At 39.8% G+C, this 25,525-nt stretch overlaps 1 protein-coding gene across 1 annotated transcript in view; it reads right to left on the reverse strand.

The window, feature by feature from the left end:
* Nucleotides 1-25,525, reverse strand: part of SLC9C2 (solute carrier family 9, member C2 (putative)) — a 100,141-nt gene that overhangs the window by 56,397 nt on the left and 18,219 nt on the right. The window contains 6 exon segments of the mRNA XM_012657721.1: nt 4,699-4,791; nt 5,420-5,586; nt 11,807-11,888; nt 13,402-13,570; nt 18,273-18,416; nt 20,742-20,841. Coding sequence (XP_012513175.1) covers nt 4,699-4,791; nt 5,420-5,586; nt 11,807-11,888; nt 13,402-13,570; nt 18,273-18,416; nt 20,742-20,841 — 755 coding nt within the window.

Genomic DNA, 25,525 nt, shown 5'->3' on the forward strand with positions numbered 1-25,525 from the left:
TCTCAATAGATACAGAAAAAGCATTTCACAAAATTCAGCACCATTTTATGATAACAATGCTTAACAAAATAGGCACAGATGGGACTTACCTCAAAATTATTAAAGCCGTATACAACAAACACACAGCCAACATCATACTGAATGGGGGAAAATTGCAAGCATTCCCACTTAGAACTGGAACCAGACAAAGTTGCCCTCTATCACCACTTCTATTTAATATAGTGCTGGAAGTTCTAGCCAGAACAATCAGACAAAAAGGAAATCAAGGGTATCTAAATGGGGAAAGAAGAGGTCAAACTATCATTCTTTGCTGAAGATATGATCTTATATCTAGAAAACCCAAAAGATTCTGCCAAGAGGCTACTGGAATTGATAAATAAATTCAGCAAAGTCTGAGGTTACAAAATCAATGTACACAAATCAGTAGCATTAATATACGCCAAGAACAGTCAAACTGAGAACCAAATTAAAGACTCAATACCTTTCACAATATCAACAAAGAAAATAAAATACCTAGGAATATATTTAACTAAGGAAGTGAAAGACCTCTACAGGGAGAACTACGAAACACTGAGGAAGGAAATAGCACAGGACGTAAGCATATAGAAAACCATACCATGCTTATGGGTCAGCAGAATCAACATTGTTAAAATATCTGTACTACCCAAAGTAATCAACATATTCAATGCAATCCCTATTAAAATGCCAACATCATTTTTCACAGATCTAGAAAAAATAATTCTACTCTTCTTATGGAACCAGAGAAAACCTCATATAGCCAAAGCAACCTGAAACAAAAAGAACAAATTGGAGGCATCAATTTACCAGACTATAAGCTATACTACAAGGTTACAGTAACCAAAATAGCATGCTACTGGCACAAGAACAGAAATCTAGACTGATGAATCAGAACAAAGAACCCAGATATAAAATCATCCTCATATAGCCATCTGATCTTTGACAAAGTAGACAAAAACATACATTGGAGAAGAGAATCTCTATTCAATAAATGGTGCTGGAATATTGGATAGCTACATGTAGAAGACTTAAACAGGATCTGCACCTCTCACCACTCACAAAGATCAACTCATGATGATAACAGACTTAAACCTAAGGCATGAAACCATAAGAATTCTAGAAGAAAATGTTGGAAAACTATTATAGACATCAGCCTAAGCAAAGAATTTATGAAGAAGACCCCAAAAGCAATCACAGCACAACAAAAATAAATAAATGGGACCTGATCAAATTAAAAAGCTTCTGCTCCTCCAAAGAAACTGTCACAAGAGCAAATAAACAACCTACAGAATGGGAGTAAATATTTGCACCCTGTACATCCAACAAATGGCTGATAACTAGAATCTATAAAGAACTCTAGCAAATCAGCAAGAAAACATCAAGTAACCCCATTAAAAAGTGAGCAAATGACATGAACAGAAACTTTTCAAAAGAAGACAGACTATAACACATGAAAAAATGCTCAACATCTCTAATAATCAGGGATATGAAAATCAAAACCACCCATGAGATATCATTTAACTCCAGTGAGAATGGCTTTTATCAAAAAGTCCCAAAACGATAAATGTTGGCATCGATGCAAAGAGATAGGAACACTCATACACTGCTGATGGGACTGCAAACTAGTACAACCTCTGTGGAAAGCAATATGGAGATACCTCAAAGAGCCAAAAGTAGAACTACCTTTTGAGCCAGCAATCCCATTACCTGGCATCTACCCAAAGGAAAAAAAGACATTCTATAAAAAAGACATGTGCACTAACTAGAATGTTTATAGCAGCACAATTCACAATTGCAAAGATGTGGAATCAACCCAAGTGCCCGTAATTCATGAGTGGATTAATAAAATGTGGTATATGTACACAATGGAGTACTACTTAGCCATAAAAAGATGAATTAATACCTTTTGCCAAAATCTGGATGGAACTGCAGACCATTCTCCTAAGTGAAGTATTGTAAGAATGGAAAAACAAACACCACATGTACTCACTATTAAATTGGAACTAACTGATGAGCATACAAGTGCACAGAGGGAAGTAAAACTCAATGAAAAGCAACTGGGGGGTGAAGCGGAGTGGAACTAACCAACCTAATGGGTACTATGAACACTATTTGGGTGATGGGCACACATATAACCAGGACTCAAGCATTACAAAAATGATCCATGTAACCTAAAACATTTGTACCCTCTCAATATTTTGAAATTTAAAAAAAAGGATGCAACCAAAGAGCTTCTCACCACGACCAAATGCAAATCATGAGATACTGGACTTTGAGTCTGAAAGCATAATTGGATGAAGTTTTTGGAGGTCTTGGAAAAGACCGAGTGTATTTTGCATGAAGGAGGGGTATAAGTAATTATGGCCAGTGGGCAAATGTGGTACATTAAAATGGCTGTAAATTCTTTGCCTCTCTTACCATCCAGAGGTTGAGTCTATTGTCCCACTGCTTGGATTGACGTAGACTTGTTGACAAGTCTGGCAGTTATGCACTGGGTTTTGGCTGTGTGCCTCAGTTTTCCTCTATGTGGCCTCTCATTCTTCAGAGGCTAGGCCAGCTTCCTTGCCTGACAATATCAGGCATTCAATGTGGAAGAAAGTGGAAGCTACAAACCTTCTCAAGGCCTAGGCTCAAGAATATTCACAAAATTACTTTTGCCACATTTTATTGCATCAAAACAAGTCACAAGAACAGCCCAAATTCAAGAGGTGGAGATAAAACCACTGCTTCTTAATAGGAGGCTCTGCAAAGAATTTGTGGCCATACTTAATCTTGTACTATGGATGAGAGCCTTTCAAACTCTGAGAATTATTTTATTTTATTTTATTTTTTATGTATTTTATTATTTTTGAGACAGAGTCTCACTCTGTCACCTGGGCTAGAGTGCCGTGGCATTGGCCTACCTCATAGCAACCTCAAACTCCTGGGCTCAAGCAGTGGTCCTCCTGCCTCAGCCTCCCAAGTAGCTGGGACTGTAGGCATGCACCACCATGCCTGGCTAATTTTTTCTATTTTTAGTAGAGATGGGGTCTCACTCTTGCTCAGGCTGGTCTCGAACTCCTGAGCTCAAGTGATCCTCCCACCTCAGCCTCCCAGAGTGTTAAGATTATAGGTGTGAACCACCACACCTGGCCGAGAATATTTTAAATTAAGTGTAGAAATGTTTAAAAGAATGAAAATAATTTTTCTATTAAGAAGAAATACATTCTTCAAACAGAAAAAGTGAAAGAAGAAGGAATTTATAGGTTAAAAGATATTTAAAGGACATATCAGTTAATTGCAATGTGTGGACTTTATTCAAGTCCAGTTAGAAAATATAAACTATAAAAATAAACACCACATTTATGAGACAATTGAAAATTTTATTATTGACTCAACATTTGATGTTGCTAATGATTATTCCCTTTTAGGTATAATAGTATTTTACTGTATTTTTTAAAAGACTTTAAAATTTAGAGATACATACTGAAATATTTACAGATGAAATGATATGATATCTAGGATTTGTTTCAAAATAGCATGGAAGGTGGAGGGCTGAATGAGGATTGGGATAGGGCAGGATTGGTCATATGTGGATGATTTTTAAGGCTGGGTGATAGGTTCATGGGGGTTCCTTACACTATTCTGCCTACTTTTGTATATGTTAGGAATTCTCCATAATGACGTTACATTTTTAAAAGAAACTAAAAAAGAAAGACTCTGGACATAATGAGGATTTTATACACTTGTCATATTGAATAAAATTTGTTCTACTAGAATATAGCTCCAATTTAAAATGTGCAATTTGATAACTTGATTTAAATTTGATTTTACCAAGTAATTTTCTTAGGTTTACAGTAGAACATTTAAATATTGGTATTACAACATTTTAAGAGAATTTTTGATTTATCAGATTTATTTTAACTTATTACATTTCTCTTTTTTGTATTTTTTTAATTTAAGTAGATTTAGGGGATACAAGCAATTTTTGGTTACACGGCTGAATTGCACAGTGGAGAAGCCTAGGCTTTTAATATACCCGTCACCTGAACAGTGTGCATTGTACCCAATAGGTAATTTTTCATCCTGCACCTCGTTCCAACCTTCCCCCCTTCTGAATCTCCAGTGTCCATTAAGTCACTCTGTATGACTATGTAGACCCATTGCTTAGCCCCCATTTGTAAGTGTGAACACGCTTCCCACATTTGGGGAAATTGCAGGGGCCAGCACATCCAGAGAGCAATGGATAAGCCTTGTCCTGGGGAAACCACCTTTGTGATCATGGTGCCTCTTTTGCCAGGTAAATATTAATTTATTACATTTCTACGAGTTAAATAGGCATGTGAGAGAATTTTCTATAAAAGGAACTCAAATGTGTTAAATTTATAAAAGCAGTTTCAAATATTTGAAGACGTTTAATTACCTAAGTATGTAAATGGCACCAGATATTATTCTAAGGACTTTCAAAAGTGACTGCTAAAACTTGCTAAACTTAGAATAAGTTTAGGTTTGTAAGTTGAACTTAAAGCCTAAGGAAGAAGTTTTTTTTTTTTAAACTTTAATAAATCACACAGTAATTTTAACAACCAATATACTACTAAAAGGTGAAAAAAAATTTCTAGTCACCTGAAAACTACATGTAAGGATTAAAAGCATTGCAAGAAAAGAAATTTAAAAGTGGTTGATGTGAATAGTACCAACCATTTGTATTACAGCTACGTGCAATCTGGCTTCTTCTATTAAAACTTCATCTGTTGGGGACTCCTCTTTCTTGTTACTTGAAGTGCAGGAAAACTGAAAAGTATCAGACTAAGTTATAAAACATAAAGAGATAAAGTTTAAAAATAAGCAAAAATAATTAGGAACTGGCAAATTCTATACCCAAAAGGATTTCAATAACTCCTATCATAATTGCTGAAATTGCTAAAATAACTCCTATAAATTGCTATGTATAACTTGGATAATGTTTTTCCATATAAGAAGTGTTGCTTTCAACTGTGGTGAAGTAAATATTCATTTGGGGAGATTTAGAAGCCAAATTCTCCAAACCCATCTATGTTTGACTGCTTTCTAAATCAGCCTGTGTTGTCTGCTTTTTATGACACTTCTACAGGGAGAGATCTCTCATTACCTTCACCTATCGGAAACATCATCTTGCCAGAGACCATTAATTGATATTCGACCAGCCAGTTTGTAAAATCATCCATTCTCCTGTTACTTGGCAAATAAGCTTGAATTACCAAGACCTTCTCTTTAGAGACAGAACTCAGAGAAGTCATTTCACCAAAATAGCAAAGCTAGTAATATCTCCGCTCAGTTTTCTGACCGCTGAATCAGGTTTTTTACAATAGAATAAAGCAAGAGAGCCAGACAAAGGAAAGGAAAGGAAAGGAAGACTATTTTTTGCCAGGTATCAACTCACGGGAATGATATATTCAATGTTTGTTTTTTCTTCTACGAAAGTCCAATTAACATTTGTCAACATTTTTTCTGTTTTAGATAAAGTTATTGTGTTTTGTATCATCTCCTGTATATGCTGACTGACACTTTCGATGGCCATTTGTCTTGGGAGAGAAATAGCACACAAACCTGTAACAAAGACAAGAAAGGCCCTTTATAGTGAAGACTGCAAAGGAAAGCAAAAATTGTTGCATGATTATGCAGTGAAATCTTGACATCACTTGCATAGAAAAACCAGAGTGGTTAGAATAAGGACGATTTTTGTCCAAAATTTTCTAGAAAACTACCCAATGGCCTGTTTCCTTTTGGCTATATAGCTCAACTTTATCGAACTCAACTACTAAAGAATGTTTATTAGTTTCCTTTCCTTCCCTATAGCTGAAGACATGACTTATTACTTCAAGGCACCCAATCAGTATTTCTCAAAGTGTAGAAAAATATTTGTGTCTTCTACAGGTAGAAGGGCTGCTTATTAAACTATGCAAATTCCTGGGCTCCACCTTATACCTACAGAATCAGATTGGCCTGGGAATTTGCATTTTAACAAGTTTTACAACTGCTTCTCATATACGGTATCTCAAAATTTAAGGGCCACTGGCTGGGCGCGGTGGCCCACGCCTGTAATCCTAGCACTCTGGGAGGCAGAGGCGGGCGGATTGTTTGAGCTCAGGAGTTCGAAACCAGCCTGAGCAAGAGCGAGACCCCGTCTCTACTAAAAATAGAAAGAAATTAATTGGACAACTAAAAATATATAGAAAAAATTAGCCGGGCATGGTGGCGCATGCCTGTAGTCCCAGCTACTCGGGAGGCTGAGGCAGAAGGATCGCTTGAGCCCAGGAGTTTGAGGTTGCTGTGAGCTAGGATGATGCCACGACACTCTAGCCCAGGCAACACAGTGAGACTCTGTCTCAAAAAAAAAAAAAATTTAAGGGCCACTGCAATACAGATTCCTCAAATTTGACAACTCTGTTTCCTGACCAGAAAATCTGTATGTTCAAAATTTGTAACCCTTTGTATTTTCTTGAGGTATGAGTTTGAAGATAATAGCTATGAGACTCGCTGGCCAAAGGGAAGGATTTAACTAGCAAATGAGCTTAGCCTATTCATTCACGATTCCATCTCAGTAAAGCAGTTCTCTCTTTGTAATTGCATATGAAATATCTCTTAAAGAATTAAAATGGTTTCTGAATGTTTCAGTTTAACTTTGTTTCCTTCTCCATGGGATACTGTGTGCAATTGAGGTGTCTGAAATTTGGGGGATTTAGAAAGGTTTGGAGGCATATCCCTCTCAAGTATCAGGACCAGTTCTCTAAGACCCAGAGCAAAGATGCTGAAGAATCAGCAGTTGTTAGCTTGCTAGCTTTAGATTTAAAATTCTCATGGCTAAGACTACAAGCGAAGAAAATGTATTCAGTTGCCCAAGTAGATCCTTCCCATATGATGAGGCAACAGCCACTTTCCAGTTGCTCCGGGGAAGCATGAGTGTTTGCGGGCCACTTGGTGGCACTGGTACATCTGAATGCACTCCCGGTGTTTGAGATGATCCTGGAGGAATATGAGGAGGGGTCTCTTAAAAGCATTTAGACCAGATGGAGCTGGCTGGTTTGAAACTCTTACTGATAAAATTCAATTCTGTCAAGTTCCTGTTAAATGTGTGCCACACATAGTATGTCTAGAAAGGGTGAGCATTCATTCCGAAAGGATAAAGTACTTGCTGTGTAATCTTTGTTCCATAATGAACAGAAAAAAAGAAATTGAGGGAGAAAATTCTGAAGTTTAGTTAGTACAACCAAAATGTTATAGGGCGGGAAAAAAAAAGAAAAAAAGCATTACCGTGATAGTAAAATTCCTTGTTGATCTCACCTTTGAGTATCAGAGTAGGAGGAATTACAAGAAAGCTAGCATGGGAGAAACCCAGACATTATATCTTAAGCAAAAAGAGCAGAATGGGTCTGGATCCCCGGGAACCAAAGGAATTTGGTGGGAAGGAAGGTGTGAGCAAGCCTTCTGGAATCACATTAACTGCACTCTCGCTCCAGTGTGGACTGTTGCTGATTCAAGCACACCTTTTCACTGCAAACAAGAGCAAACCCGTAATTTGGGAAAAAGGAAAGCTGTCAAAAATCTTCCCCATTTGCTAGCCCCATTTATACATTAGAGCCCTTGGCTTTGAGGTGGGCTGTCACAGGAGGTTCTGCGATAGTATTTATGGGACCCAGCTGCAGGAATGGGCGGGACTGTCTGAAAAGACACAAGCAAAGCGATGATGTCTCTTAATCAGGCTATTTCCCTACTTGGAACTCTCCCTCAACACCATCCTTCCTTTGCTCTCATTAGTTCTATGCTCTAGAGTTCTATGCTCTAATTACTAATTTGGTTTATCAAGGAAATTTATATTCAGAGATGAACGCTCTGCTAATATCACAAGTATTTCAGACATGGAAAAAAATCCTCACTACGAATTAGTAAATTGATTTTATGGTTTATCCATGAACATGGTGAGTGTGTTATGGGTGTACCTTGATTCATTGTGCTTCACTTTATTTCTATTTATTTATTTATTTGTTTATTTATTTATTTATTTTAGTTTCAGAGTATTATTGGGGGTACAAATGCTTTGGTTGTATATATTACCTTTGCACTGCGTGAGTCAGAGCTACAAACATGCCCACTCCCCAGACTACACATATCGCAACCCTTAGGTGTGGATTTACCCATCCCCTCCTCCCCGCTCCCACCTACCCAACACCCTGTGAATGTTACTTCCCACATGTGCACATTAGTGTTGATCGATTAATACCAATTTAATGGTGAGAACATGTAGTGCTTGTTTTTCCATTCTTTTTTTTTTAACATTTTTTTTATTTCAGCATATTATGGGGTACAAATGTTTAGGTTACATATATTGCCTTTGCCCCACCCGAGTCAGAGCTTCAAGTGTGCCCATCCCCCAGACGGTGCGCACCGCACCCATTAGGGGTGAATATACCCATCCCCTCCTCCCCCCTCCCACCTGCCAGACACCTGATGAATGTCACTACTATATGTGCACTTAAGTGTTGGTCAGTTAAGTCAGTTAATACCAATTTAATTGTAAGTACATATGGTGCTTGTTTTTCCATTCTTGTGCTTCACTCACTTTATTGTGCTTTGCAGATACTGCATTTTTAACAAATTGAAAATTTGTGGCCAGTCATCAGTGATTTTTTATGTTACTATTGCAATTGCTTCAGGGTGCCACAAACTGTGTCTACATGAGACAGCAAACTTAATCAACAAATGTGTGTGTTCTGACTGCTTCACCAACTGGCCTTTCCAATCCCTCCCACCCTCCGTACCCCTCCACCTCTTCTCTCCCTCTGCTCAGGGCTCCCTATTCCCTGAGACAAAACAATATTGAAATTAGGCTATTTAATAAGTCTACAATGGCCTCTAAGAGTTCGAGTGAAAGGAAGAGTTGCATGTTTCTCACGTCAAATCAAAAGCTGGAAATGATTAAACTTAGTGATAAAGGCACATCAAAAGCCAAGATAGGCTGTAAGCTAGTCATCTTGTGCAAATAGCCAAGTTGTGAGTGCAAAGGAAAAGTTCTTGAAGGAAATTAAAAGTATTCTTCCAGTGAATACATGAATGATAAGAAAGCAAAACAGCCTTGTTGCTGATATGGAGAAAGTTTCAGTGGTCTGGATAGAAGATCAAACCAACCACAACATTCCCTTAAGCTAAAGCCTAATCCAGAGCAAGACTCTAACCCTTTTTAATTCTATGAAGGCTGAGGGAGGAAGCTGCAGAAGAAAAGTTGGAAGCTGGCAGAGGTTGGTTTATGAAATTAAAGGAAAGAAGCCATCTCCATGACATAAAAGTACAAGATAGGTAAAGCAGTAAGTGCTGATGTAGAAGCTGCAGCAAGTTATCCAGAAGATCTAGAGAAGATCATTGATGAGAGTGGCTACACTAAACAACAGATTTTCCATGTTGACAAAACAGCCCTCTGTTGGAAGAAGATGCCACCTAGGACTTTCATAGCTGTAGAGGAGAAGTCAATGCCTGCTTTCAAAATTTCAAAGGACAGGCTGACTCTCTTGTTAGGGGCTAAAGTAGCTGGTGACTTTAAGTTGAAGCCAATGCTCATTTGCCATTCCAAAAACCCAAGGGCCCTTAGGAATTATGCTAAATCTACTCTGCCTGTGCTCTATAAATGGAACAACAAAGCCTGGATGACAGCACATCTATTTACAGCATGGTGTACTGAATATTTTAAGGCCACTGTTGAGACCTGCTACTCAGGAAAAAAGATTCCTTTCAAAGTACTGCTGTTTACTGACAATGCACCTAGTCAGCCAAGAGCTCTGATGGAGATATACAAGGAGATGAATGTTGTTCTCATGCCTGCTAATACAACATCCATTCTGCAGCCCCTTGATCAGGGAGTTATTTCAACTTTCAAATCTTATTATTTAAGAAATAAGTTTTATAAGGCCATAGCTGTTACAGGTAGTGATTCCTCTAATGGATCTGGGCAGCCAATTGAAAATCTTCTGGAAAGCATTCACCATTTTAGATGCCATTAAAAGCATTCATGACTCATGGGAGGAGGTAAAAATATCAACATTAACAGGAGTTTGGAAGAAGCTGATTCTAACTCTCATGGATGACTTTGATGGGTTCAAGACTTCTGTAGAGGAAGTCACTGAAGATGTGGTGGAAATAGCAAGAGAAGTAGAATTAGAAGTGGAGCCTAAAGATGAGACTGAATTGCTGCAATCTTATAAAACTTGAACGAATGAGTTGCTTCTTATGAGTGAGCAAAGAAAGTGGTTTCTTGAGATGGAATCTACTACTGGTGAAGATGCTGTGAACATTGTTAAAATGACAACAAAGGATTTAAAATATCTCATAAACTTAGTTGATAAAACAGTGGCAGTGTTTGAGAGGATCGACTCCAATTTTGAAAGAAATTCCACTGTGAGTAAAATGGAATCAAACAGCATCACATGCTACAGAAAAATCTTTCATGAAAGGAAGAGTCAATTGATGCCACACACTTCACTGTTGTGTTATTTTAAGAAATTGTCAAAGCCTCTCCAATCTTCAGCAACCACCACCCCGATCAGTCAGCAGCCATCAACATAGAGGCAACATCCTCCACGAGCAAAAAGATTAGGACTTGCTGAAGGTTCAGATGATCATTAACAATAAAGTACTTTTAATTAAGGCATGTAGGTTTTTTAGACATAATGCTATTGCATTATAATAGACTACAGTATAGTGTAAACATAACTTTTATGTGCAGTAGGAACCCAAATAGTTTGTATGACTATTTTTTCTTTACTGCAATACTCGCTTTAATACAACACTCACTTTCCTGCCGTACTTGCTTTACTGTGGTGGTCTAGAACCAAACCTGCAATATCTCCAAAGCATGCCTGTACATGTGAATCTCCAGTAGTCTGATCAATTTTAGATACCTGACAAAATCAGGTCTCTACACCAGCAAGGTTGAGGACCAAGTCATGGCACATGGGACTATACTAAACCCTACCATAAAATTTTGCCTAATCCTCCCCTGCTAGCTTTTCCCTCCTTGACCCTACTGCCATGGATTACCTTATCTTTGGTTTCTCTGCTGAATGTGTCTATTTGTGGTTTTATTACATTTATGCATTTTTATTATGAACAGCCTCAAACTCCTTTTAGAAACAGGCAATTGTGGCAAAGCCTGCTGATTATCCCCCCATGTCCATTCTGTCCATCTTGCTTTTACCAACAGAATATCCAAGGTTTGGCTGAGCACATGGCCAGCCAGGAAAAGATAATTTCCGGTTTCCTTTGCCCTCTGTGCCCTCATGACTAAGTTCTGGCCAATGGAATGTGAGTGATGATGACACAGATAACTTCTGGAGCGTGCCCCTAAAAGAAAGCTGCTTATCCTCCTCTGCCACACACCCCTCTCCCCACCATTTTCCCTTTCTAGTTAATTGGATTGTAGACATGGTGGTAGTGAGCAGACTTCTACCCTGCAGACAAGAGCAACACCTTAGGGAATGGAGGAACAACAAAGAAAAGGAATCTGGATCTCAGGACAACCTCGTGGGGCAGAACCATCTCACTCTTCTGGACTTCTTGGTGGAAGGGAAAGAAAACCCCCATCTTGTTTAAGCCTCTGTTCATTTGGTTTCTGTTAAACTGGCTGAACCAATATCCCAATTACTACAGCATCTATATATAATGAGTGAACGAAAATGAATAATTTCTAAACCAATTCCTTGAGCTCCATAAGAAATGTCCCCATGACTCCCAACAATAACCTATTTGCATTATTCTCCCCAGTTAATTTGTGCATACTTACCTAACGTCTTGGCCGACCTAATCATCAGGTATGAATTTATTCCCATGGTCAGTAATGATACTGCTTGCACATAGAATATAAACTAAAAATAAAACACATTAAATGGTTAGAACCAAAACATTAAATAAGATCTCCAAAGGTAATCATTGTTCAATCAACCACCAACAAAACTTTATCTTAATCCACATTTTTCAATCCGGCCCCTGATAAGTAAGTTGAGGCCAAAGGGCTATTTTGTGGACATTGCTTGAACATAATATACTGGGGCAGAAATTAATTTTCACTCTGAATGAGGAAAAAAATACATCATGTAGATCCTGGGTTAAGGACACTGAGGGAAGAGCTCTCTACAGTTTCCACTTTCGGCAGCAGCCACGCAAGGACGGCAAGGTGGCAGCCATCACAGACATGACTATGGAACCTGCAGGGTGGGGAGAAAGCTCAGCAACAACAGGCAGGGGTGACCGTGGACAGGAGAGGGAGGTGTGCCTGCCACCGGCATTTACTTTAGCTGTACAAGAGGCTCTGAAGGAGCAGGCAGGAGCCATGGTGGGGTCTGGAGAGGTGCCAAGCAGCAGCAGAAAGACAACCACTTTTATAGGTTGTGGCTGCGCTATTTTTTAGCCATGTGATTTGGGGTGAGTTAACCATTCTGAGCCTCATGTCCTTCACTGAAAAATGGAGTTAGTAGCAGTATCTTCTCCAGAGGGACAGGTGGTCTTAAGTTCATATTATTCAAGTGGTTTTCTCCCTCCTAGAAGGAGGTTTGGGGTCTATCTGACCGGGAGGTAGCGGGAGGCTGATCCTGGGGATTTCTAGCAAGTTCTCCAACTAGCTCACACAGTACTGTCACAAATGACGAGGTACCCTAACACACAAGGTGGCCAGTGGATGCACAGGGCTCCCTGGATCTTGCCCGGAGTGTCAGGACCACAGATGCTGCCACCACCAGACTGCCCAGAAATCCACCGGCTAACCCATGGGAAAAAGGTGTTGAGAAAGAGTAGAAAGGAAACATAAGTTTTGTGTTTCATTTCACTATAGATAATGGAGTCTTCAGCAAGAATTTTCTAAGAAATTAATTTTTTTAAATTAGCCCTAAAGACATAAATATAACTAGATCCTTACTTCGAATATTTACAAAATCTTTCTTCTCTTGGTATATTTAACTAGTGTTTCAGGTTTTGTTCTAACAGCTACGGGATTGGAATGTTCTCAGTAAAGATGTTATTTTTTTCATGCTTTCTGACAGCCACGGAAAAATCGCATTTGTGTCAGGTGTTTTACTATGCATCATCTCAATCCACAACTAGAAACTGAGGCTCAGCAAGGCTGGTGAACTTCCCCAAGGTCCCCAGCCTGTGAATGGTAGAGTCAGGATTGGCGCCCAATTTCATCTAACACCCAAGTCTGCAACCACTACGTGAGTATTGGTCCCTTTCATGCTGTCAACATAAATAAATTTTCTACTTAAAAGAATGCATTTTAAAACTCTAATTCAAAACTGGTTAACTTTATTATTGAATACTTTGACAAGTGCTACAAAATAAGTAAAAATGAATAAAAAAAAAATCATGACACATAATTTTCCCTACCATTTGTGGTGTATCTACTTTTTCTTCGGCCAGATTATGAATATCAGGAGCCAAGAGCAGACTAACAACTCCTCTAATTCCAGACCATGCGATAACAACTCCGCATCGCCAATTATATTCATAACTCGAACACATCAAAATAGGGCTCACTAAGAAAATAGTAAGCAATCTGTGGAGAGAAAAATGTTAAAAACAAACAAATCACACCTTATATACTAATGTTATTCACAGTTGAAACCATGTACTAAATACTAAATTTCATAGAAAAATTTTCAGAAAAGATAAAACAATGCAGTTTATTGATAATTCATTCAAACTTCATGGGACTAATCAAATCTGTTATCTAAATTTTGCATGTAATACTCAAGTCTGGAAAAATAATGCTAGAAATTCTAAACAAATATAAGGAAGTATCACTAACACCAGTATGTACTGCTTAGATTTGGGTAATACACTTCTGCAGGGAAACCTCTTCAAAGAATGTTGACAAGCTCTTCTATTCCCCAAAAAGCCATAAAATGACTGAATTCAGGGGGTATGTAGATCATAACCAAAAGCAAAATTATTGTAGACACATTAATAAACTTAACCCAACAAATTTTTCTTGAGCTCCCATAAGAATCATACACTAAATGCCACATGAATAATTTCCATTTGTGCCTTCTTGCTCTCCAGATCATTTCTCTATAGGACCTTGTGCCAAAATTTAAAATCTATCTTTAGGAGATATGCACTGAAAGAATATCAGTACAGTAGTTCAAATGATTTAGAACAAATGAAACTTTGGCAAAAGTAAAATCAGACACGTTCTTAGCCTCAAAAAGTTTATTGCATATCAGTTGCTCAGCTAGGAATTATACAAGTCAATTTAGAGAATTCCTATCATTGAGGAACAGAAAATCTATAATCACTACCTATAATATATATAATTAATTTGGGCAAACTCCTCTGCCTTCCATTCAAGCCTTTTGCAAAGTGACTTTTAACCAACCTTTTTTAGCCTTACTAAATAATCTTTCCCCAAAATATCAGAGTCCAGCAAAAATAGGACAACTTATGTCATTTCCTGATATTAAAAACAGGGAGGCAGCGTAGAAAAGCCTCTGAAGTCAGTCTACCTGCGTCAAATTTAGGCCTGCCATTTACCAACCACATAAACCTAAGCAAGTTATTTAACCTCTCTCAGCTTCTTCATCTGCAAAATGGAGATGATGATAATAATAATTGTACTTGCCTCAAAGGATTATTGTGACAATTAAATTAAATGAGGCAATACTCATAGGGTTTAGAATCATGCTTTGTATGTGGTCAGCACTCAATACATGATCAATACATAATCATAATTGCATATGGTATAATTATGTATCAACATATAATACTCAATTAGCAATGATTATCATGTCCATGCCTTCCCATTTCCTTGTCATGTCTCATCCTCTCTGAAGTGTTTTTCTCAGTAAGTCTCTATGGAAAGCCCACCCATACATTTAGGGCCCACTTAATGATGATTCTGTCACCAAAGTCTTTCCTCTAGTGAGATGGAGCCATTATTCCAGCAAGATCTCTGGCTCTCATTAGCCATTTGACCTTGGGGAAGGTACTTAGCTTTTCTTGGCCAATTTCTTCATCTATAAAACTGGGGTAATAATTCTCATCTCCTAGTGTTGTTATGAAGATGAAATGAGGTTATAGATGTATAGCTGAGTCAAGCAATGTGCAAAATGCCATGTATCTTTCTTTATACTCTATGACAAATCTCAGTTTGCACACAAGTTTCCATGGTAGAAATAAATGTAAATTTTCAAATTACACAACTTAGTCTCTTCTAGTTTAAAAGATTCTTTGGATTTGCCTTGTTTTTGCCTGTGCAAATAGTCAATTCAAAGTTCCCTATAAAAAGCAGTTTCGCCTATTTCCCAGGATGTTTCCCTCTTTCCTGCATTTCCAAGACAGGGCCTGGCTATAGGAGAAAATTAACACAGCTCATGGCATCAGGGAGAAGATTGCAGAGAACTGTCTATTGATGTAGGTGTCTTGAGCTACTTGTGTTTGGCCTTTGGTTCCTGTTCTCGACACATTGACTGGGAAGTATCCTTGGTCTATTTTTCTCAGCAAGGCCAACGTATGGTATTATAATTGCTCAGATTGTCTCACTATCTCCCCCTGTCAACTAGACCTCCCACCCATAAGCACTGCAGATCCCTTGAGGTCTGCTGCCTTTCCCATTTGACCCTAGGTTTGGATGGTCTCCCATGCAGTCCTCAAACTCAGGGTCATTTTGGTGGCCCCCTCTAGCAAACCCGCCGAGTATCTCTTAATTCCCCACAGAATAGAAAAGAACTTCTGGACCTCTCCCATGTCATGAAGGGATTAAGTAAGAATCAAAGGCCCTAATCTCAGGCTTACTCTCTACTACCAAACTGACCATTTCTACTCAGTAGCATTAGCCCTGCACTGGGCCGTTATTAGGCTGCGCTTTCTCAGATTTCCAAACAGGAGGTGGGATGGGGGTGGGGTTGAGGCCAAATGGCATCCCCACCCTAGTCGCAACTCCCTCTAATCTCTCCCTTTTCAGCAACAGTTCTACTTCCTTTCTTGTTTTCCTATCCTCCATCATCTATACTGTGGCATAAAATAAAAACATATAATCCTAAACTACCAAGCTTGTCTCTTGATATTTAAAAAAAGGTACTTTCAGAATTTAGCAAAGTATTCTCATCTTCAGCAAAGCCTGGCTTTCAGGACTGTTATCTCATTGTGGGGTTTCAAAAATATTTGGAAATCAAAAGCTGAATACAGACTCCTGCCTTGTTTTGGCATTCCATTACAAAATCTTAATAGTCTTTCTTTTGGCTATCCAGAGGGAAGGTCATACATAAAGAAGTAAAAAAAAAAAAAAAAGAAAAGAAAACTCACCAATATATTACAGAAAGCACACCCCCTTTTACAGAGGACATTATGGCATTCCACCTAGGCACCCTCATCAGGGCTGACATTCCATCCCCCACCTGGTAGGAATTTAAGGATTTAGGGGGCCCTCGTGGCTCTGTCCCTCACTGCACATTGCCCTGGCACTCAGGAACCTGCCGCACTCGAAGTTGTTTCTCTGTCAAGAGATGGCCCTTGGCCAACGACTGCATGAGGCAGGGATACAGGGCCTGATCCCTTGTCTTGATGTGGGACAACTCCAAAAGCCCTCCCCACTCACAGCTTCCCAGCTTTCCCTGAGCTCAGCGGAGCCTCAGGTGAAACTGTGCTGTGGGTCAGCTTCTCCCTGTGCCCGGTGCTGCCTCCTCACTCACCCAATACCTTCTGCCACAGTCTCCCAACTCTCTCTCTCATAATCTGTTTCCAGGAAACCCAATCTATGACTCCTTTGAATATGTAACTCTGGCACCGAGTGGGCATTCCATAGAATCCCACAACTAGCTATGAAGCCCCATAATGCATTTCTTAAGCCTCCCTTATGAAGCTTATCTTTCCTCCTGTTCCAGTTATTTATATACTTATCCTTCCAACTATATGGTAAACTTCTTGAGGAGAGATTCTGTCTGTGGCCCTTGAGACTTCAAACAGCAAGACCTATTGTGTTTATAAAGTTACTCCTCTTAGGTGAAGAGACATGAGGTTGCTGTTTGCCTGGAATGGAGGTGGGGGTGAGAGATATCACCAGAGACCAGTGGAAAAAAGCACCATATTCTTTGGCTTCTAAGTTGAAAGGCCATTTATGTTTTTAAGGCAAGTTTGCATAGCTGTACAACCAAGAGACCTGGAAGTAGAACTGGCTAAACCAGTAAGCTCTGCCCCCAGACTAAAAAGTTGCTAGGAAACAGTGTCTCTATGCCACCCTCGGTTTTAGGATCTGGGGAGGAGGAAGGGAAAGAGAAGATACGGGAGGACATTCCCTAATTGTAAGCAGTGGTGACTGACATGCTGTTTTCCCACTAAAGTGAAAGCCTGAATAATTCCTATCGATCTAAAGTCAGGGACTCAAAGGGGAGAACTTCAAGTGGGAGAACCTTGTCAGAGAAATGTGGGGTCCTGCCGATGACTGCAGTACGAATGGGAGGTCTGACAATCTCTTGGGAGTTTCACCAACCTGAGGGAGTTGGATACAACAGAGTCCTGACTAGAGCCCCTGTCCAGAGAACAGCCTTCAAGGACATCAACTACTGGTGCCAGAACAGGATTGGCCAGATAAAAAGGAGATCACTAGTCCCTTCCCATTGCCACCATGACTGGCCAATCACACAAGAACAAGATCAATCACCTCCACCGCCCCCACAAGGACCGAAGGACTGACCGATCACATAAGGGATCCACCCCCCCATCCCTTTTAGTGCCAACCCAAGGGTCGAAAAGAACAATATCAGAGGTGGCCTCATATATGTCTATGACATACTAGACCGTAACTAACTGGCCTGAGAAGTCCCTGATTGAAATGAATTTACCTAATTGTAGGTAACCGGAATCCACCAGGGTCCACTTCAGAGTCACATAGTAAAGCCACTTCTAAAAACTGGTGCTCAAACTTTAACCGCCTAGAGAGCAGGTTAAAACTGTTTCCTGGATCTCGTCTTTAGAGATTCAATTCAGTAGGTTGGGTTGGGCCCATGAATTTGCATTTCTATCAAGCTTATGGGTGATGCCAATGCTGCTCGTCTACCCTTTCTCGTTTTATGGATGAAATCTTGAAAAATAAACACTTACCGCGAGTTGCACAGCAAGCTTATTGTCAAGGCCTTGGCAACAATGCAGGTTTCCTGGCTCCACGGCTGGGGCTCTCTTTGCTATACCCCACTGATTCCCAATTCTAATTCTGGGCTTGACAACCTAAGTTCAGTCAACAGACTTTAAAATACAATTCTTACCTAGCCAAAGTCACTGTTGCAAATAAGATGAATGTGAAAACTATGGTGTGAAAATTATAATACTTGGTTTCTCCACATCCAATCACAATGCCAAAGAAAGTATATATTAAATGTTGGTATACAGATGAAAACATCACTAAGAACCTAGGATGAATGAAAAGGAAATGAGATTTTTAAGCATTGTATTTGAAAAATATTTTCCTTTTCACATAAAATCATGTATCTTATATCTACCATTCTTGCCTTAGCAGAGGCTCCTGCCTTTGTCTCTGTTACAGTAACATTTAAAAGTATTTTGTTGGATCTGAAAACACCCAGTTCCATAGTCTCCATTACCCTCATCATACCAATACCCATGGGCTGCTTCTGACAGCAGAATAGTGATAGCAAGGCAGAAAAATGAGGACCTCCCCAAGTTGATGATTTATCCGTTTCTCTGGGATTAGCTGGCAGCATGTCAACTGTTGCACCTGCCACAGCTAAGCCCAGAGCTGGGGTTGCTGCAAGGAGGTACCTGGTTGACCTTGACTTTGCCATAACTGACAGGAGCATCTCAATGCCCTCTGCACAACTTCTCCTTCTGTGACTTGCACGTGCTCTTCCCCTTACTTTGAAAGCCTCTGCTGTCTGCTTTCCCATCTACTGTAAGGCTAATGCTAAATTCTATGTTGTCCATGAAACCATCTCAAGCACTCTTCTGAATCCTACAGTGCCAAATGTCTGCACCACCATGGTTTGTATGCAGAAGAAAGCATTAGAATCATCCAGATTGTATTCTAAATATCTACACGCCTAGCCCCACCCCAAGAGATTCTTACAGAATGACCAGAGCCCAGTGGTGAGGGCCCTGGCTGAGGCCTCAGCAGAGCACGTGTTCTGCTCTGCCTGGTTCCGTGTCAGGGCCAGGTCTGAGATCTACAGGCGATCTCAAGGCCTCCTGTCTCTCAATCGTCCCTCTCACGACTTTCCCTTTCAGCCTACTAGGTGAGTGTGTCTGCCCCATAAACCAGTGTCCTTACAGGTGGGTCTCAAGAGCTACGCTCAGAAAGAAGCATTAGGAAGCCTCATTTTCGCTGCAGATACAAACCACGTTCTCTGAGACAGCATTACCCCAGTCAAGGAGATCCTTGATTCTTTGGGTGATTCCTCTCTCTTGATTCATCTGCTTCAGAACTCCCACAGGGCAAAGGCATGAGTGGGGGGACCCCAAACCCCAGGGCTTAGTTTTCTGAAAATTCAGAAGTCATGGAATAACCGAGTGAGTTGAATACTTTTTAAAATCTCTCCACAGGACCTAAAAAATGCCTTACATATAGGAGGATCCCAATAAATACATAATTATTCACATGTACCATTACTTTCTTACATAAATATGTCTGCCACTTAACAATGAGCCCCTTCCGAGAAGGGTCTTATTTTCATAGCCCCAAACCTAAGATGCAATATCCAGACCACAGCAGACATTTAGAAAGGATTGGCTGAATGGATAAAAGAATGAACAATTGAGAGAATAAGTAATTTACAATGATGCTGACAGAAAGCACGACTGAGTTCAGGAAGCTGTACAAATTCAGACACAACACCAAGTGTATGTTCTGTGAACTAGTTATTTCCAAGCTTTTGGATTCTAAAAATCAGTAAAGTCGTATTCACAGACACACAAAACTCGGATAGTTATAGATGCCAATTTGATTTTTTTATTTTGCTAAGTAGAAAAGGAAAGTACCATCTTCTATCACTGGAATTTCATAAAAGAAAGGACATTTTGAACAACAAAAAAGTATGAAGAACATAATTTCAAAGGAATGGATAGTCCTTTACATTAAATAAATTAATTTTCTTGGGAAAACTCAGGATTATGGCTTATTTTTCTCATTTCGACATTTGCTTTCATCTGACGTGAGAATCTCCACACTGGACTATGATTTGGTGCCCAATAATTCTGAACAAATTCTGTAATTCATCATAGTCCCTCAGAGAATGGCTAATTTATTGTCGGAGAAGACAGGCAAATGGTTTTCCCTCTGTGTGGAGATGTCCACGTGACAATTTGCGTCACCAGGAGTAAAGGGTAGGTAGAAGCTTTGCTGGTGTTGTGTCTTTTTGCTACTTCTCTTTTCCAGCTTTTCCCATAATAGTATACTATCATTCAGGTACGTTATGAAGGAACCAAAGAGAAAAAGTCTTTATTTTTTTAAATCTCCACAATTCAACGTAAAATTTTATCAGCGAGTTGTGTATATTTAAAAGCACTGTGGTCTCTGAGCCACTGATCCTTTATTCATAACAGGAATATCAATTAACGTCAATAATTGTTGGTACCTTAAATTCTTTAAAGATAACAGACAGCAAAATTTAAAGGTAGAAAAAAGTTACACAAAGGGAGTTTTATTGACGTCCATGAAGGCGAGACTCCTTGCGCACTGAACTTCTATGAGATCTACACCAAATACATAACAGGAAACTTACTTAGTAATTATGAACTTGATCCTCGGTTTAAAGGTTAAGGAATCTAAATTCAGTCCTACAGTGACTAAAGCAACAATGCCTGACATTCCCAAAAATTCCACTGGGGAGAAAAAAAAAATGAATAAAATTAAATGCATTTAAATCTGCACACCAAGGTACTTTATCTCGAGTGAAGAATTAGTAGGAAACTTAAGAGTAGCAGTTCTTGTAAAGTTGCTTCAAAGGATTGGCCTAATCCAGTAGATCAGGGGCTGGCAAACTTTTTCTGTAAAGGGCCAAATAGTAAATATTTAGTCTTTGTGGGCCAAATGGTGCCTGTTGCAACAGCTCACTTCAACTGTTGTAGTGCAAAAGCAGCCATAGATAATATGTAAATGAATGAGTGTCCAATAAAACTTTATTTATAGACACTGAAATTTGAATTTCACGTAATTTTTACATGCCATAAAATAGTCTTTTGTTTTGTGTCTTTTAACCCATTTTGAAATGTAAAAACCATTGTTAGCTAACAGGCTGCACAAAAATAGGCAGATTTGGCCCGTAGGCTGTAGTTTGCCAACCCCTGCTGTAGACGATCACGGGGAATAGGGCTGAGGGAAAATAAGTTCAATGGCCCTCAAGGTGCTCCTTAAGCACCTCAGAAACATTGCACTGCTTGTGCTCGCAGTCACGCACCCAGCTCAGAGCTTCCTTAGTGACTGCAGTTCCTGAAGCCTGCTTTTCTTTCACCTGACATAGCCTCCCTAATTAAAGTTGTAACTCACTGGGCTCTAAGCAAATGTGTAAATGTAGTAGGAAGCAGGAAAACCAAGCGTGAAGAATGCCTGCATACCATAAATGCCAGCAGTCTGGGGTTGCAGAGTCATCAAATAGCACATTTTAAAAAGTCAGACAGAAAGGAAGAGAAAGAACGTGAGAGGGAGGAATGGAAGAGCTTTGGGGCAGGGCAGAGCTGGTTGTCTTGGAATGTGACTCTCCCCTTTCTCCCTTAGTGCCCCTGCATTTATGAAATGAGTGTAAAATAGTCATACTTCATATAGTTGTTGTGAAGATTGAATTAGAGAACATAAAAAGAGCTTGGCACACTTTTAAGGCAATGAATAAATGATAATCAATATTATTATGCTATTAATTGCTTTTATCTAATCACTTTATTGCTTAGTAAATTAATAATTTATTAATTTAAAGAGGATTTTATTATTCCTTTGTTTCTCTAATCACCTGAGTTCACTGTAGGCTTCTTTTTATCTACTTATTTAACTGAATTTAACTTAAATAACCAATGACAGCTTGGCACGGTGGTTTGCACCTTAGTCACAGCTGCCCTGGAGGCTGAGGGTGAGGATCCCTTGAGCCCAGGAGTTCGAGGTTTATAGGGAGCTGCGATCACGGCTGTGAATAACCACCGCACTCCAGCCTGGGCAACATAGTGAGATCCAATTTTTAGTCTCTAAAACAGTGATTAATTAATAATCAACCATAGTAAAACCAATGGTGCTGCCAACTGTGATGACAGGGAAACTGCCTTTCAAAATCTTATTTCCAATTCTCTATAGTCAGTATCTTATAAAGAAGGAACAGCGGGAATAATCAGCCCAGTCACAGGCAAGATAGGGTTACATGGTTTGTAGACTTTTAAAATGGTAATAAAACTGACTAAACATCTTCCTGCTTTTTATTATCTCCATTCCCCAGAAATTCTAAGTAATGTCACTTGATAAAATATCCCCCCCTGCTAGGATACACCCTCCCCTCTTCCCATCTTGGAATGCCTCTAGCCTGGACTTTCATATAACTCACATTTTTTTATGAATTATACATCAACACTCTTAAAGTGCCTTTTGTACACTAAATTCAAACTTTTCCCATGGGCTGATACAGCAACGTTCCTAGGTGCGTCACCTGTCAGCCAACCATGTCCCTTTGTCGTGTTGCAATGTCTGTGCAATTCTGTGACTATATTATTTCATGAAAAAGAATGACTGTGTTGATACGAGTGGCGTGATTTGTAAAAGTTTGGATTTCATGAATTTAACACAGTAGCAAACAAAAATGGAAATTACTATACGTGCTTTGGAGAGGTGACTCTCTAACCTCAATCAGATGTTCTCTGGACTTGAGCCAGTTGATGGTGTGTTTATTAGCGAAGGAAAAGAACAAAAATAGATAACTGTGACAGAAATGTTTACATCAGAGGATGTGAAGTGAGAATTTTATCCATATTTTAGCTTCCTGGCAATGGAACTCCTAACAGTGCCTGTTTCTGACTTTGCCGTCAGGAACTTATTAAGTGTAGGAGTAAATGACTTCCTGAGGTGGTTTTTTAATTACTGATTAAACAACAGGAACGTATTATCTCACAATTCTGGCGGGTAGAAGTCCGAGATCCAGGCGTGAGCAGGGTTGGTTTCCCGGGAGGGCCGTGACAGAGAACCGGCTCCAGGCCTGTCCCAGCATCTGGTAGCCTCGGGCGTTCCCTGCCTCGCAGCTGCCGTTCTCCCCGTGTCTTCACATCATCTGCCCTCTATGTGTGTCTGTCCCTGTGTCCAGATTTCCCCTTTTATAAGGGACCCAGTCATATTGAATTAGGGACCATCCTAATGACCTCATCTTGATCATCTGCAAAGACCCTATTTCTAAATAAGGTCGCTTTCACAGGTACTGGGGGTCAGGATTTGAGGGGACTCGATTCAAACTGTAATAGGAGGCTACCTCGCAAGCTCTCATTCTGAGTAGGGGCACAGTGCTGCCTTGAAGCTACAAAGAATCATTGGCCAAAATCAGTCCTGACACAACAGTCCTGACTTGGGGATATACAAAGGCAGTCCAGAAAGTATCCAGCCATTATTAATACTGTTTTTCATATCACACGGCTGGATACTTTCCAGAGAGCCCTTGTAGGTAAGCCTGAGTGGTTAACGCTAAATTCCTACCTTCTCTCAGTGATTCACACCCTGCAGTAAGTCTTACTAAACAAATGCAACCAAAATAAAGATATTTCCTTTCTGCTGGTAGTAGCTACAATCTCAGAGGCATAATTTCTAGAGTAAATCATCGATCTCTTTGCAGGTGCAAGAGACCTTGTACCTGCTCAGGAAAGTCAACTGTTACATTTCCAGTAATTGGGGGAGCCAGTTGTTGACCAAAGCCATCCTTGATATCAGCCATGGTGGGTGAATTTATACCATAAAAACTGGCAAACACTACAAATCCTGGCTTTTCTTTCTCCCCAGAGGGACAGTTTACCACCCCACCACTACCTAACTCAATTTCCTCATTTAACAGGTGAGGGAACTGAGGCCCAAAAGAGCTAACGTACTGTGTGAAGTAACATAGCTAGTTGGAGCTAAAGCTAAGACTAGAACCACGATTCTGGCTCAGTTCTCTGCACTCTATGAAGTCAAAAGTGGCTCATTTGTTTAAAGATCCTATACTCTACAGCTATGTGAATTAAGCACTCTCATAGAAATCAGCTGCAAATATTTTATGATACTGTTTAGTTAGCACAAAACAATTAAACCTCATACATAATGTTTAACATATTTTTGGTAAACATTTGATTTGCATTGAATTGAGTTCAACTGATCAAGCTTTTTGGTGGCATACCCATGAGCATAAGGAATCCATATGCTTAACTAGATGACAACCCTACCCCAACTTGAAAAGTTGTATATCAGGACTGGGAGTCTTCTAATGTGGAAATGATGCTAAAAGACTCAGGAACCCCATCCTATCCCCCTGCCCTCAATTCACACCCCCATACATCAGATAGGAGGATGCCAAGCATTGACTGAAAGCACCTCCATTTGTCAGAAGTAAAGGGGAAGTGAATCCGCATTTATTGACTGCCCTAGCTTAAGCCCAGTGGTGTGCCGGTAAATGTTTAAAACCAGCTTTCGGGGGTCACGGGGGAAGAAGCCCTGATCTGTAGTGTTGTAGTGTCTTCCAATTTCTGTAGTGTAAAGACTCCCACCATGGCCAATTTCAAACTACCAACGCGATGTCTCTTGAACACAGAGATGGAAAGAGATGCACACAATCAGTTGCAGCGAGCCAGTACCAGCTATCTCCAGCACACCCGCTAAGTGAGTCCCATAGCACACATTATCCCATTGATGCCTGCAGTACCCGCCATATGAGGTGGTATTATGCCACTTTTAAAGATGAGGAAACTGAAGCTTAGAGAGGTGAAGTAATTTTCCAAGTCTGCCTAACTCCAAAGCTCTTCAAGGACTAGTATTGGTTTGTTCAATCAGTACGTGTTAAATTACTATCAGGCATATGGCAAGCTCCGAACTTAGAAAAGAGAACAAATAAAAAGATGACTAAGAGACAGCCTCCACATCAAGGAACTCACAGTCTAGTAGAGAGAAAGATTAAATTAAATTTTTTCTTCAGACATTTAAGGCATCCATAAAAGCTTCACAGGGGGAGAAAAGAAATGAAGAGAGTTGAAGGAAACGAGCCTTCGTTTTCTAAAATTATAGAATGTTTTCTATAATTTTACTGATTCAGGGTAGTTAGCAATTCCCAGGTGGCAATTTATCTTTAGAAGAAGCAGTGCTTTTGGGTAACTGGATGAAAAACTCCAACTTGAAACATGAGCTCTTTCATGGATGGACGTTGCTTCACTGTGTGAGATCAGAGCAAAGGCAGAATTTAACAGTTAGGTCACAGTTACTACGACCCTTGGGGACTGGTTACCGCAGGCCAGCAAACACTTTAATTCCCTGGATTTCACTGGACTATAGTAACTGAAGGTCCCCCAGTGCTGGGCACTCTTA

The sequence above is a fragment of the Propithecus coquereli genome, unplaced genomic scaffold (assembly GCF_000956105.1).
Source record: "Propithecus coquereli isolate 6110/MARCELLA unplaced genomic scaffold, Pcoq_1.0 Scaffold56, whole genome shotgun sequence".
In the NCBI taxonomy this organism is placed as follows: Eukaryota; Metazoa; Chordata; class Mammalia; order Primates; family Indriidae; genus Propithecus; species Propithecus coquereli.